The following is a 16,324-nucleotide window of genomic DNA, read 5'->3' on the forward strand; positions in this document are numbered from 1 at the left end:
GATTCATAAATGGATTGAAGTTAGGATTTTGACTGGACCATTCCACTTCAGTGAACCACTCCAGTGTAGTTTTGTCTGTATGCTTAGCCTCATTGTCCTGGAAGATGAAGGTGAGAGGTGAACTTACAGAGTGGAACAGATTTCCTTCTATGATTTTCATACATTTAGCTCTATCCATCTTGCACTCAACCTTTTCCTAGTCCATGTTGATGAAAAGGATCCCTACAATGTAAGGCTACCACCACCATGCTTTAATAGAGGGATGGTGTGTTTTATCAAGACCAAAAAAACCTGAAACTGATGCAACTTAGTAATAATCTGACTGAAGAATTTAGCAAGAACTTTATTCAGGAATTAGCATATTAAAAAAGTTATTCAAATATTATTATATATTATCACTAATTCTGCAATCTAGTTTATTTGAACGCGTGTGTAAGAAAAAAGGAGACCTTTATTCTTGAGACAAATTGAAGTCTCTTGATACATATGGCTTTGTTGTTTTGGATTCAACATTCAACAAGCCAATTCCACCGATATAATATTTAGCAACAGCTGAGATAAAATGGCCACTGCAAGGGCAGGTATTGAAATGGCCAAGTCAAAGTCCAGACCCCATTGAGATGCTGTGGCAGGATCTTAAGAGAGCTCTGCATTACAGAAAGCCCTCAAACATTGAACTGGAGGCATGTTGTAAGAAAAATGGGTCAAAATGTCTTCAAAATGATGTGAAAGACTGTCAGAAAGCACTTAATATTATTGTTGCTAGAGGCGGTTTTACATATTGAAATTTTTTGTATTTTTTTTACGTACGTTCTTTATTCTACATCTGTAACTAACCTGGTTCAGAATGACAATGCCCCTTGCACAGAGTGAGGTCTATGAAGACATGGTTTGCCAAAGTTGGTGTTCAAGCACTTGAGTGTACAGTTCCTGCACAGAGCCCTGACCTCAACCCAACACCTCCAGCTGCAATGGAGTGCTGACTCTGTGCAAGGCCTTCTCATACAACATCAGTGACTGACCTCACTAATGCTCTCGTGGATGAATGAGCACAAATCTCCACAACCACGCTCCAAAATCTGAGATAAGCTGTCTTTATTTGTCACATATACATTAATACACAGTGAAATTCTTTCTTCGCATATCCCATCCCTAGGGGTTGGGGTCAGAACGCAGGAGTTTGGAGCCATGGTATGGAATGTTTCACAAGCATTAGTGAGTGTGATTGGTCAGGTGTCTACATACACTTGGCAAATTATTATTTTACGCATATGGTAGGGAAATGCTCTACCAACTGACCCTGTAATACACCATGTAGTCAGTCACCAGGTTCTTAGGCCCGACGCCTAATCTTAGAAAACTTGAATTCTGGCATATGGTCACCCCAGATCCATCCAGTCATCAGTGTACGCAGGACAAGCTTATCGCTAAGGCAGTGTATACAGGGCGAGCTAATCTCTGCTAAGGTGATCTGCTTTGCATTTCAATTAAACTATACCATTATATATGTGTAATGATGGTATTGTGTTCTCTATTTCAGTTATTTCAAATAAACTTCAGAATACAATATTTATGTAAGATTTTATGTAAGACCTTTTTTTAAGATTCAAGATTCAATATTATTTCCTATAAATACAAGCATTAAAGTCAAACATTGACACCAAAAAATAAAGATAATAAAAATAAAGATAAACAAGATAATAATTTAGATAATTGCTTAATCCTATGGACATCACAGTGGGTACCCCTGTCTACACACAGCGTAGTAGCTAGTTTGAACCTGATCTTTCCCTGTAGAGCTTTGCATGTTCTCCCCATGTCTACATGGGATTCCTCTGGGTTCTCTAGTTTCCTCCAACCTTTAAAAAACATGAACAGGATAATAATGTCATTTTTATGATAAGAATTGATAGGTATTTAATGAAAATTATTATTGTTGTTGTTGTTGTTGTTGTTGTTGTTGTTGTTCTTCTTCTTCTTCTTCTTCTTCTTAACAATAAAATATTGTTATTATTATTATTATTATTATTATTATTATTAATAGTAGTAGTATCAACAACAACAACAACAACAACAACAATAATAATAATAATAATAATAATAATAATAATAATAATAATAATTCATAACAATACATAATAACACGTAGTAGTACTAGTAGTAATAGTAGTAGTAGTAGTAGTAGTAGTAGTAATAATAATAATAATAATAATAATAATAACAATATTTTTGCCTGATTGCTGATATGGTAAAGGATTCTGTTTTTACTGAACATTCATTTTAAAATCGTCAGATCAGAGGGTTTTATGTACTGTAACATGACACGCTGCACTTTATGAATTATTATTATTATTATTATTATTAATAGTAGTAGTATCAACAACAACAACAACAACAACAACAACAACAACAATAATAATAATAATAATTCATAACAATACATAATAACACGTAGTAGTAGTAGTAGTAGTAATAATAATAATAATAATAATAATAAGCATGTATTTATTTGGAACTTTACATTGCTGTGATTGGAAAAACAGGAAACAATGTGAAATGTTTTCATCTAGATTTCTTTCTATCTTTTTTTCTCAGTTGTTGTGTCATGATCATGTATTTAGTGAAGTTTGCAGTCCTGTAGCTGCCTGTAACTGAGTTATTTATTGTGTAGTATTTATTGTGTACTTGTGTGTAGTTGAGTGTATTTATTTAACTGATTTATTTACTTGTCAAAACTCTAAGGTCGAAAGCCCAGGCACTTTTCCAATCCGGGGTAATGTGATTTGGGAAGAAACTCCATCCGGTTGGCTCGCGGGATTGAATCGGCTTCGTCCAAAACCGCATACTACCGTGCTAACTAGTGTGTACCGCACCGCGGGGCTGCTGCTGTTTTGGCACACTATATAGTAAGGTAGTGTGCGGTTTCGAGCGTGGTTTGGACAGCGTGTCAAACAGCACCGTCAAGTCACACTTCCAGCTGGTCAGTGTGGCGGCAGGAGAAAGCCGGGGCGTGTTTCGTGATTTGAGTTTTGACACGCGCACGCGGTGGAGAGATATTTAAAGACTCTATTCCCTGATGTAGAAATCATTATCTGACAGCTCGAGCTGGTCCGAGAGAACTGAAGAGTACGGTTAAGAATTCGTAGAGAAAATGGCGGAGGTTGCTACACCCGGCGCGGAGAAGAGCCTCGACGACTTCTTTGCTAAGCGGGATAAAAAGAAGAAGAAAGAGAAGGGTAAAGGGAAAGAAGCAGGCCCGGTGAGCGCGCCCGCCTCGGTGAAGAAGACCAAGAAGGAAAAGGAGAAGTCGATGAAAAGCGAAAACCAAGACGCGACCATTGAGAAGGTAACCCGTGTGTGTGGCCAAACTCGCACAGCGCTAACGCTAGCTTTATCCAGCGACTTGCACTGAACTCATGGTTAGCTCGTTAGCTTCGATGCTACTATGTCACGGTGCTAGAGTTAGGGTCAGGCTAGCGAGCACGAGCTTGTTCATGCGCCGAGTCCGTCCACATGGCGTCCAGGTCATCAGCTGAACTTCGGCATGTCCAAGCCTGTCCGAGTTAACACGTTAACGCTGACCTGTAATCGTCGGTTAGCGCGCTTTAGCTGCTGCGTTCACGTGCTGCAGAGTCATCGTGTCACTTCCCGAGCTCTCGCTAGCTGAATTAGCTTAAACGTGATTTAGTGAAGACGTGTGCATTAAATCCTGATGAAATTGGTGTAACAATACCCCCTCCCTCCCCTCAACAAAATTATCATTAAATCTATAACCCAGAGTTAGCTAACTAGCGAGTTTACGCGTTATTATTAGATAAGTGAACTATCATGCTAACGCGGGAATAGCGAGTTTTTACAGCAAACACCTCCGATTTCAATAGCACTCCGTTAGCATTAAAGGGGTTCACGGTGTCACTGCTTACAGGCTCGAATTTAGCATGGCTAGCTAACAATTAAGACTGAGCGTTAAAGTATAATTGCTTATATAATATAAATGAATCTGTTGGCGTACTGTATGGATATAAAAAAGGATCAGCACTTAAAATAGCGGCTTAAAGGCAATAGTATTGTGATGGTGTAATGCAACCATATGGTTATCTGTTGGAAGAATCCCTTACAGATGCCAGAGTTGCTAGGTCTCCATTAAAATGTCCAGCTCTCATTATTTGCAGGTTAACGCATTTGAGCTTACATAAAATACCCTGGACTGGGGGGGGGGGCCTAGTGGTTAAGGTATTGATCAGAAGGTTGTGAGTTTCAAGCTGCAACTACTGGGCCCCTGAGCAAGGCCCTTAATCCCCAGTTTGTATAAAAATGAGACGAAAATGGTCGCTCTGGATAAGGGCGTCTGCTAAATGTAAACACCATTCAAGTTTGGTGACCCAGTGATAAGCCATGCTGTAGGCAGACAGGCAGGCAGATCTTTCACTCGGTAGTCCCTGGCAAGCCAGTTACAGTCTAGTACAGCATGTGACGTGAAATCAGATAAATGGCTACAGAGGAACATTTCCAGTGTTCAGTGTTTCAGCCTTGCTTATTGAGAAAAACACAGTGAAACTGACAGCTGCTGTAGCCAGGAACTCTACATGTGTATCAAATGTGGTGTGAAAAGGCATTGCGGAGATGCACTTCTCTTCTTTCAAACATTTTCATAGCCCTTTTTTAGAAATTTCACGATCTTTGTGCAGACTTTGAAGAAGTGTTGCCAGTTATGGAAAGATCTAATACTTGAACAAAACCCTCCCCAAAATGTCAAACACACCACAGTCCAAATGGTTCATGTACACTGATCAGGTATAACATTATGGAAGTGAGTAACACCGATGATCTCCTCATCATGGCACCTGTTAGTGGGTGGGATAGATTAGGCAGCAAGTGAACATTTTGTCCTCAAAGTTGGTGTGTTAGAAGCAGGAAAAATGGACAAGCGTAAGGATTTGAGCGAGTTTGACAAAGGATAAATTGTGATGGCTAGATGACTGGATCAGAGCATCTCCAAAACTGCAGCTCTTGTGAGGTGTTCCCAGTCTGCAGTGGTCAGTATCTATCAAAAAGTATCCCTTAAATCCTGTAAGTTGTGAGGTGGGGCCCTTGGAGTCCTCTTGGTGCCAGATACCACAGCACACCTCCAGGGATCTTGTGGAGGCCATGCTTTTATGGGTCAGGGTTGTTTTGGCAGCAAAAGGGGGACCAACACAATATTAGGCAGGTGGTCATAATGTTATGCTTGATCTGTGTATAACTGCATAGACACTTCAATCACCATAGTCTGTATTAATTCACATATTTAGCTTCTAAATATGCCTCTGAATTACATGGAACTGGACGCTGGAAACAGCTCTGTAACACTTTTACATGGAAGATAAATATTCACTTTGGGCTTCCTAGTGTGAACATGGGGCAATGGAAAAATATCAGATCTGCTCCGCCTGCATAAAACACCCTATTGATTAAGGCTTAGGACAAATTAATTAGAAATGTAATTTGATCTGTATTTAATTCACAAGATTGGAAATGCTCACTTACTGAAGCCAGGTTCCTTCACGGAACAAGGCAGACTAGTTTGTATACAGCCTGTGGTAATTGGAACAAATTTGAATGTCCTACGGATTACCCAGGAGTTAGACGGCTTCATATTCAGCACTCGGTCTCAGCCTATTTTCCAATTTACTGAGCCACCGTTTAATTTTTCCTCTGCTGAATCTGCATCTTTACAGCTAAAGAACAAGTGTCTCTGCTGTTTGTGTGTGTGTGGGGTGGGGATCTTAATAATAAACACCAGTGGTAACATTAGCAATTATTATTTACTCTTATTAGTGTCGGTGTGATCAATACTGTTAATTAGAACACTATAGCAGTTCATTCATGCTAACTCATGTAAACAGAGTCAAGTCCTTGAATATTGTTTGTGCCTTTTTAGTACTGTTCATGTGAGTGTGTTTAGAGCTGTTGGTAAAGTGGTGTGACATTTTGCAGTTTATTCCGTCTTGATTTTGTGAACATAATTCAGCGTGGGTTAGTGCTGAGACAATAGGCAAGACAGTGTTGAATTGATGGGCTGACATTTTATTCTTTTGCTTTTCCGTCTGCAGGAGGATGAGGAATGGAAAGAGTTTGAGCAGAAGGAGGTGGACTACACTGGCCTGAGGCTTCAGGCTCTGCAGATAACGTAAGGACCAAACTCTACTGGCTGTGAAAGATGACTCATCCATGGTGTATTTATCTAATTCAGCAGCCAACCATTATTCTGTATGGTTTTAATGCTTAACACTGACCTATGTTTTAATTTAACAGTAGCATTCTTTGCATTGAGCTGTACATGGTATTTCACACATTTTTAGGTATTAACGGTGTAAAATTTTTATATTTCCCATAGTGATGAAAAAGAAGAGGAAGAATATGAGAAGGAGGAGGTGGGAGAGAATGGTGAGAACATGCTGGTCAGTGGAGATAAAGTATCTGGGCCTTGGAACAAATCTGGACCTCCTCCACCAGCTGCTCCTGTGGGTAAGTGAACAAACACGCATGGTTTAAAGGTTTGGTTTTTTTGGGGCAACGTGCCACAGGAAGTAGGTGAGAGCTGGCAAGTCTGAAACACCCTTTCCACTCTGAATGCATAACATGTAACCGCATCTTCATTATATGAATATAGTGTGTGTGTATGTGTGTGTGTGTATATATATATATATACACACACACACACACATAATTATACACGTTTCTGCTACAGAGGGTCTCAGACTGTTAAGAGTAGCAAAAGATGACTTAAAATGGTATACTAAAACATTAAAGAGAGGTTAGATCTTAAATTCATCTTAAGAAGGACTGCATCTAGCCAGATGTAGTGCTAATGTGTTTGCCATTTTCTCAGAACCTATTGATTTTGTAGTGGAAATAATCTAAACCGTAACTGCAGAACAAATAAGTAGAACTGGAGCATTGCGTGGCTATGGGATATTTTTAAACTAGTAAAAACAAACAAGTTCATTTTTCTTTTGCAGTCTTTCTGTCCTGCTTAAGTTCAGTGCATCAGTAGATTTGATGAGTAGAGTCTGGGATGTAAAGTCTTTAGATTTAAACAGTAAAGAATTTGGACAAATTTAGCTTTTTCTTTCAGCTCAGATATTTATAGTCATAGGTTATTTAATGTGTAAAGTGTACTCATTAAGCCACAGCTAAATTGCAGTATTCAGTATGTCTCAGGGATGTAATTGATTGTATTTTGGAACACTGTGTAGGACTGATTTAAAAATAATAAGAAGAAATTGACTGATTTCCCTAAAACACAGCTAAACTGTTGATCAGCAACGTTAACTTAATTGAACTGTGTTCTGTATTTTGCAGAGGAAAAAGAGGTTCCTGAGTCAAAGCCCGCTGGTGTGTATCGCCCCCCTGGCGCTCGATTAGGTTCAACGAAAAAGGCGCCAACACAGGGGCCTCCAGAGATTTTCAGTGATGCGCAGTTCCCTTCACTTCTTGCAACTGCCAAACACGTGGAGACTCGCAAGTAAGCTGATCATCTTTAATCTGGATCACTAACAGTCCTAACCAGTTACCCATCCTGTTCTGGTTACTGTTTAGCCTTCAGGTTGTTTTTCATGTTGCATAGGAGACTGTCCACTTTATTAGGAACACCTGCACATTTATGCAGTTACCTAATCCGCCAATTGTGGCACCAGCACAAGAAGCAGCAGACCACATCAGGTTCTACTTTTGGCATCAAGTAACAGGAATCTGAGGCTATCATGGGAACAGACTCGACAAAACTTGACAGCTGAAGAAAAAGTCACCTTTTCCAACCTTCAGCTCTCTATTTTGGATGAGTCTGTGCCCAGGATAGCCTCAGATTCCTGTTCTTGGCTGATGGAGTGGAATCTCATGTGGCCTTCTGCTGTTGTAGCTCATCTACCACCAAGTTTGATGTGTTGTGCATGCTGAGATACTTTTCTGCTCAGCACAGTTGTAAAGAGCACTTTACGCTTAGACTTCCTTTCAGCTTCAGCCAGTCTAACCTGGTCACAATCGCAGCTTCTGATCACTCATAGGCCAGGTTTTTCAGCCTGTAGACCTTCCACATGCTGGATGATTTTTTTTTTTTTTTCCCTCTGTGTAAACTCTCGAACTGTGTGTGAAATTCCGAGGATGAGGAATTTCTGAAATGCTCAGACCAGCCCAACAGCCATGCTACAGTTAGTGTCACAGTGATCACACTTTATCTTCATCGTGGTTTGTGTGAATATTCAAATAATAGTTTTAAACAAATTAAGTTTTATTTTAAATAGCTAGGAATGGTGTGGGTGCTGACACACTGATGTGTTCCTTTGGGTCAAAATAACCAGAACTTAATTCTTGTAATATAAATACAGTTACAGCTGTTTTAAGCCTCAGCAGGTGGTGAGGGTTAATGGGATCAGTTTTTGCTTAGTGATTTTCAGTTGTTGGAAACTGAATGAAAATTAATAACATGCAAATAGTAAGTAACACATCCATGCAGCATATGTGGTTGCTCCCATCTGATGTCCTCCACCCCCACTAAGGGCATTTCAGAATTTTGGTTATGGTGCTGGCATTTAGTTACCAATACTAGTTAGCTAACACAATGTTACTGTAATATGAAAAATCAAGCTGATTCATACAGATATAGGTCAAGAACCTATAAGAAAGTGTGATCTCTATGACCGTGTGAGCATTTCAGAAATTCCTGATCTGGGATTTTCACACGCACACAACAGTCTCTAGAAACGTCCTGTGTGCAGTCACTGTAAATAGAAACGGTGCACAATTATGAGGTTGTTTTTTTTTCTTTCCCTATAGGGACAGAGAGATCGAGAAGACGTTTGAGGTGGTCAAACACAAGAGCCGTGCCAGAGAAGGGGAAGGTCAAGGAGCCGTACAGCATTTACAGTTAGACAACCAGTTTGCTGTTCTGGAGGATAAATAAACACTGTCCTCACCCCTCAGCCCACCACCAATGGTGCAGTCCAAACCACAGGGCAAGATGACCCGCCGCTGTGCTGATGCAGTCCTGATCATGCTGGAGATGCAACATGCAACACACACACACACACGCACACACACCCCTATACTACATTTCCTCTCTTTTGCTCTCTTAATTCTCACACACAACCCCCTCCCCCCATCTCACACACACGTACACACCTGCACCCCACAAAAACATTCGGACAGTGCCCTCAAGTATTTCACTCACACTTGGCTGGCCAAGGTTCTCTCATATTGAACACATCCAAAAGGGTGCAGCAAATGGAGCTGAGTGACTTTAAAATTCTTAAGACAGTGGAAACAAGCAAACTTCTGTGATGATGGATTTACACAGAGCAGTGGATGGTTGGAGAGCTGTGCAAATGGGACATCAGCTGAACTCTTGAGAAAGCCCTCTCTGAGGATGGACTCTTATGTGATCAATTGAACTTCTGTTGAAATTTACACACATCTATTTTTTTGCTTTGCTAAATCAACAGAACTCCTTGCAGTGAAGATGTTTTCTGTTCATGATGTGAGTGCAGTGGGAGTTGTTTGGGTCAGGCCAGAGGAGAGGGTAAGACTACCTCAGTTGCAGATCTGTGCTTAACCTGTTGACAGAGTCCTTGGGCCTGGTCACAATCCCAGCTGAAGAGGAGCACTTAACACTTCATCTTTAAACTTGAAAAGTTCTTCTCTCTCTCTCTCTCTCTCTCTCTCTCTCCCCCATGTTCTTTCTTTTGGGGCACTAAAGCTTGCGATGTTTGAATCGATTCTATTAAAAGTGGCCTTACTGTAAAGAGTAAAAGCATAGAGTGATTTGAAATATATAAATATATATGAGTGAGAGAAATGTCTATCATCCTTTGGAGAGACACTTGCTGACTATGAGGAAAACTGATGTTTGCCTCGACTGTACCACTTTGAGGAATAAAAACCACCTCCCTGCTTCCTTGTACTGGATTGTAGTGCTAAGTTGTAGTTTAAATGATTTTTTTTTTTCTTTCTTTCCTGGACTCTGCTTAAGCACTCAGATTGTTTCTTGCAAAAAATGAATTTGGTGCAAAGCTTACTGTGTTCAGAAAACCCCTACTCTTTTTTGATTAGCTGTTTCCATTTAATGTTTTCCCCCTTTTCCTCTCTTTCTACCCTTTTCAGTATACTTTTTAATCTGATTTCATGATTGATTGGCAAACCAGAATTAAAGTGTAACCTTCTGAAGTGTCTTCACTGGATCTTTGTGCTGGTTTGAGTCTGAGCTGCTGAAGTGAAAAACTGTGAGGAACACAGAGTCTGCCTGAAATGTGTTATTCATATTTTATGTTCATGTAATCAGGGACAAGCTGCCAGTTTGCACATAAGAGTTTCTCCACTCCCTTTATCTTAATAGTGCATTACTTCCCCTGGCTGCCATCAAAAATCAACAGATCATCAGCTTCAGGTTCACTCTCATTCTATTCCCATGACCACAATGTGTGCATTTTTGAAGACATTTCCATGTAATTTCCAGCTATTTAGCCAGTCTGAATATCGTCATGCAGGTAGAAAAGCACTGAAGTCTAGACTTCCTTTCCTCAGATAGAAAAGCAGACTTTAAACTGTTAAGACAATGTGCGATATTGATTATACGAAGGTTTGTTAAATGAGATCAAGGCAAAACTATAACAGATAAAGTATATAACACCGTCATTCTAGCCACACATACTCAACTATCCTCTGAACTTGTGTGTTCCTGTTTCTCTGCTTCACCCACAAAAATTGCAAGCAAATTACTTACATGCCAAATAGAACAATATATAAGCGTTGAAAAAAAAAAAAGTGCTATGCACTTCTGCACACAAAAACATACAAAAAGGAGAAAGATTATTAAATATGTGACCCAGACTTATGTTTTGTAATATTCACCAGGACAAAGTTCAAGTTTAAGGAGTCACTTGGTGGAAGGACACTATTTCTTCATCTCCAGAATGCCGCTGCCTGGACCTCTTCGCTTAGCACTGCAGATGTTGCAGTACTGTCCACCTGGAATCTAGAAAATGAAAGACACAATGGGGATGTCTGTGGTTACACGCATTATTCAGTAGATTGTTCATGATTCTTAACTAATTTGAAGCACTTAAAACTCTCTGCAGAATTTACATGGTTTTATGTAAGACTAAAAAACACATCACTTTGCATCATGAACCAAAAAAGGGACAGATAAATCATTAACTTAATCATACAAAATAAATAGGAATATAAATAGAGAAATATGCCTAAAGTGAAACTAGGAATATTACCTAAATTATTTCTCTCTAAACATCAGATAATAAGAACTAAAGTTACTAATACTGACAAATGATAGAACCTAAAAACTACACAGAAAGTACGAAACAGAAAATAAATGTAAAATCTTGAAGCTAGCTGCGGAGACAGCCTCATATTTCCGTCTCATATTTTAGGAGAAAAGTCTTACTGTTCCTGGTGAGGGGAGACACTCTTTATGGAACATGTGCCTGCAGTGGAAGACCACGACACTGAAGGGCTGAGCCGTGTCTAAAACACACAACGTAATAATTTTAAAGGACTTGGACGTGTTCCTGTCTTCTGCATACTGCAAGCATTACGGTACTCAAATGTATAAACATTATTTTAAACCATATAGAAGATATACACAGATTTGTTTTGTTAAAGATATAAAAATGAAAGAGGGTAAAGAGACAAAAATATAGCGTTTAGAAGACACCAATGGGCCACTTTTATATTGTAATAAGGAGCAAATAATACTATAACAAACTTTGCATCATAAGATATAATCAGACCAAGGCAAATGTCTAGTGTCTAGTCACAGGGGAGAATGGGTTTTATTCCCTTTTAACAATAGCATCGTCACAACAGCAGCGTTACAGAAATCTAAATATAGACTCCGCTATAAGCAAGCTTAGGAAGACTGAAGCAAGAGGGAATAAAGCCTAAGAAACTTTACTCAAGCCATCCTCTTCTGGGTAACACTGGAGAATGGGATTATTAAACTTCTACACTATAAAGTGAAAGAGTACTATATATGTTGAACATATTTTCAGTATAAGTATATTACGAATAGAAGTCCTGGGACTATGCCACTGCTTCACGAGTGAAACTAAGCCAATCTCATCCATGAGCTTATGTAAGTGGACGATGATGGACAGCACTTTCCTTCAACTGTGTTACACTGGCCTGTGAAGCAGCATGAACAGCAGTTCAGAAAAAGATGCGGTTGCCTGGCTTGGAGTGTGTCTCAGCTGTAAGCGTGTGTTAGCCTTCACTACCCTTGTCTGGTTGCTGCTGTATGAGAGGAGAGATCTGGCTAACATCAGGACAGTCTTTAAGATTACTGCAGCAGTTCTCTGGTCTACAGTATAAGTGAAATTTGGGCATAACCTGCTTTGATGTTAATGCTACGATGTTCCTGTAAACTAAGACCTGATGACATAAAAACGACTAACCTGGTGCACATGAAGGACCAGTCATGAAAGCATAATAATTAGAGAGCATGGCTGTGTTCATGACAGCATGGCACCTGCTATGATGGGTTTATAACATGACCATGTTAGTCTTATGGCACAGAAATCCAGCTAAAAATCATACCTGATGGCAAAATTGTGACATGACATGCTTCACAGATGTTCTCCTCTACAAAACAACAAAATCAGCATTAATACGGATTTTCTGGAATAGACAAATTAACAACTGAGTGAAATGAAGTGAATGGTGTTTTTACCGTCCACTCGAACGCCTCTCATCTGGGTCCTGTGCATCTTTTGCAGCAGGGAGAGTGAGTCTGCTACCAGGATCTTCTTACAGCCCTCTCGCAATAAAATCTAAAGACAGATCCATGAAGATGCTTAAAAAATTCGAGTCTTTATATATTTTACATTTTAGTTGGGATGTTGATAGAGATATGCCCAAACTTTTTTTTTTTTTTTCCAACTGTATTTTCTTTGTTGTTCTTTCGGCTGCTCCCTGTTTGGGGTTGCCAGAGCGGATCATTTGGTCCACGTTTTGAGTTGGCACAGGTTTTTATGCCAGATGCCCTTCTTGACGCAACCCTCCCATTTTATCTGGGCTTGGGACCGGTGCTGCACCCTGCCCGAGAATCGAACCAATGAGAATTGGCAATGAGAGCATGAGATCTTGCTACTGGACCAACAGGAGGCTACTTTATTTTCTTTGTAATAGGTTATTATAAGTAATAGCTTACATGGGGATCTGCATCCTTAAGTAGGGTTTTTTAGTTTCTCTGTAAAATGACAAGCTGTTTTTTAGTTTTTTTGTCTTACTTACTTCTTAAAAGTGGGGGAAAAGAAGCTGGTGAGGGAATGACTTTTTAATAAATGAAAAAAGTATGTTTTTGTATTAATAAAAAATTTGAATTATTGCCAATGGTAATATAATATGGTATAAAAGAACTAAAACAGTTAGAGATCTTGCTGTTGAATGGAAAATTATTAACTAACATGCCTTGTACCATATTCATTATAGCATGATTCTGGGGAAAATATATTTTGCTCAAATATTGATTGTGGATGTGATGTAATGAAAACATGACAGAGAAGTGTACATGACTGGGGTGTTAAAAGTAACCCTGCTTCATCTCACCACCTTGCCGCTGTTTCTTATAACAGCATTCCATGTCGAGTTTTAATTTTTAGTGGTGTGTTTTAGCTACAGATAAATATTAATGAAAAAAACCACATTTAACCGTACACCTAAAGCACAAACATTTGCATCTCAGCCCTAGATCATGTTCATATACATTACAGTGCACTTCACCCAATTCCACTCGGTGCTATGAATCGACAGCATTCTGTAGTGTAGCGGCTGACTCTACCTGTAGATTGTAATCCTGCAGGATTTTGACCAGGGAGTCTCTGAGATTTGGGATCTCCATGCCTTCTTTAATGCGATGGATCAGGAGAATGGGGTCCACATGGGTTCCTATGTTGTTGAGGAGGCCTGTGATGAAGGCTGGCGAGAGAGAGAGAGAGAGAGTGAGGTCTGCTTAGCAAGATTTTTAATCATGAGTGTGTTCTTTGGTGTACTTTCAACTGTAAAAGGTTTGAGACTCGAATTAAACAATTTCATGAATATCAGCATTGCAGGACCTTTCGAACAAGTCTGGTCCTGTTTGATAAACAGCACTGGTAGGTTTGTGGTTTTGAAATGAAACCGAACAGCATGGCAGCAAGCCTGGACTAGACCTACGTGGTTTATCTATGGAGTAAGAGATAAGATCCAACCACAGTTCAGCATCATCCTGCTCTTTAGCAAACTCAATGGCCTTATCCACATCTCCCAGCTCTTCCATGATCATCTGCAACGCCCGCCTGCAGTTCCCCATGCGACCTACAGATGGAGCAAGAAAGCGTTATTAACCCTATCAGGGACGGAAGTTTAGGATGTGCTATTTATCAAACTTTAATCAGATTTATACCCAAACATTTATATTTCAAATGAATTCTTAATAATTCATACTTCTACAGCATTTACAGTTGTTTTCAGTGCATTTTACAGGTCCATTTTACTCTAGAAGGTGTAAACCCCACAGCCGGGATGTTACCAGTCATTCAGGTCTCTAAAACGTAGCGCTTTGCCTCTGCTAGTTAAAAGTAAAAAGTCTAAATAATGTATAAAAATCTTCCTTTAGTAAAGGTGGAAGTACAAAGCAAAGATTTATTACTGGATGCTAGTTTTAAATGTCCTCAAATGTATGTAACTGTTTTTAACCGGTAATTAATATGTGCCATGTTTTCATATGAAAAGTAACTTTGAATACTTATCAAATATTACAAGTAAATTATAAGTAAATACTGCCATTTTACCTGAGAACATCATTCTGTGTAGGTTTGCTGGTTATATGCATACCATATTATTTAGTCTTTGCTTACTACAGTATAGACTGTATCAACTGTAGAATGAAGCTCACAACAGATAATAAATTATTGACAGTCTTTTTCTACACGGATGCTCAACTGAGTTCATTTGATTGATATATAACACCCGTCTTTGGATGGACGATATTAAACACCCTTGTGATGACCCCTTTGTAATGAGTACTTTGAAAGTCTGAATAAAAATGTAAATTTTCTAAAGTATTCAATTTCAGTAACATTCAAATAAAGTAGAAATATACCAAAATATTACTTGAGTATAGTAAGACAATCTTTTACACCCCCATTGGTCAGAAGGTGTGTCTTCATTTTCTTTATACTACAGTGTTTTGGAGATCTCGAACCTGATTGGTCAGAAAGTGTGCAACGTGATCAGGACAGAGGACTTTCTGCTTTCTGACAAGCTGATTACATGCCACATAATTAAATGGATTTTAATCAAAATTAATTTGTTATTTAACAAATTTGTCAGTAGAGTCAAGCTTGAAAAAGCTTCGGGACAGATGTTTATTAGTAACATGATGATCTGATTTATTTATTTATTTATTTTTGTGTTATTAACAACAAGAGAGTGAAAAGAGAGGTTGGTGGAACTACTGTTTATAGGTGCTGCTTTAGCTGCTGTAAGTAATAACATGAAGTGGTTTCACGGATGCTCAATAACATTACATGTAACTATAGACTTAATACATTTTAAATTGTCATTTCTGGCACATTGTCCAGTAGAAGACCATTTAAGATTCAGAATAAAGTATACCATAAATTATATTCTACATCAAGTTACTCAGAGTTTTCTATACTTAGTGTAAGAAATAAAAATGTAATGTTTAGCGTTAAACACTGAGTGCTGGCTCTCAAGTATTTAAATATTATGCACATTTTATCCAGACAGCCCTCTTTCTTAGAAATAACTGCTAAATGAACACTAAAGGTTATATGTACAACCCTACATAAAAGTTCTTCCTCATCAAGCAGAACTGCTTTAAGGCAAAGGAGTGAAAAAATGGCCAGATCTGTCCGGTCCAGATCTTTTATCTTCTAAATAAAGCCACAAAAGGATGGACTCACTGAGCAGAAAGACTGTTTCCTCCACAAAATGCCTCTGCTGGCAGATCTCTAGGGCCTACAATAGAACAATAAATGAAGAACAATAGAAGAACAGACTGTGGAAAGCATAATAAGATGTGTATATAAATGTGGAACGCATAATCAGACGTGTATATAAATGTGGAAAGAATAATCAGACCTGTATATAACCATGCTAAAAGAATTGATGATGTTAACAGCTGTACCTTCTCCAGGGGGCAGTGAATGCTGTCTCTGAGGAAGGGTAGAAGGTTGGACCGGTCGTACTCAGCATACAGACTGATCTGCTTCTCGTGATATCTCTGGCCCTTGTGGTGGTCTCGCTTAAACAGCTTGTGCAGATACTGAGA

General features: G+C 39.0%; 2 protein-coding genes across 2 annotated transcripts in view; one reads left to right on the forward strand and one right to left on the reverse strand.

Moving 5' to 3' along the window:
- The first annotated feature begins 2,919 nt into the window (after window positions 1-2,919).
- On the forward strand, window positions 2,920-10,196 carry cdv3 (carnitine deficiency-associated gene expressed in ventricle 3). Its single transcript, XM_058376218.1, has 5 exons — window positions 2,920-3,346; window positions 6,093-6,169; window positions 6,377-6,507; window positions 7,345-7,507; window positions 8,815-10,196. The coding sequence occupies exons 1-5, from the start codon at window positions 3,152-3,154 to the stop codon at window positions 8,939-8,941; spliced, it is 693 nt and encodes a 230-aa protein (XP_058232201.1). The 5' UTR covers window positions 2,920-3,151; the 3' UTR covers window positions 8,942-10,196.
- vps41 (VPS41 subunit of HOPS complex) overlaps window positions 6,046-16,324 on the reverse strand; it is a 45,420-nt gene continuing 35,141 nt past the window's right edge. The window contains exons 22-30 of the mRNA XM_058376216.1: window positions 16,181-16,318; window positions 15,957-16,011; window positions 14,203-14,343; window positions 13,829-13,965; window positions 12,719-12,818; window positions 12,586-12,630; window positions 11,435-11,514; window positions 10,885-11,008; window positions 6,046-6,501 (exon numbers count right to left, since the gene is read on the reverse strand). Coding sequence (XP_058232199.1) covers window positions 10,928-11,008; window positions 11,435-11,514; window positions 12,586-12,630; window positions 12,719-12,818; window positions 13,829-13,965; window positions 14,203-14,343; window positions 15,957-16,011; window positions 16,181-16,318 — 777 coding nt within the window. The 3' untranslated portion in view covers window positions 6,046-6,501; window positions 10,885-10,927. The remainder of the gene's footprint in view (window positions 6,502-10,884; window positions 11,009-11,434; window positions 11,515-12,585; window positions 12,631-12,718; window positions 12,819-13,828; window positions 13,966-14,202; window positions 14,344-15,956; window positions 16,012-16,180; window positions 16,319-16,324) is intronic.

Source organism: Hemibagrus wyckioides, linkage group LG23 (genome assembly GCF_019097595.1).
Source record: "Hemibagrus wyckioides isolate EC202008001 linkage group LG23, SWU_Hwy_1.0, whole genome shotgun sequence".
Lineage (NCBI taxonomy): Eukaryota > Metazoa > Chordata > Actinopteri > Siluriformes > Bagridae > Hemibagrus > Hemibagrus wyckioides.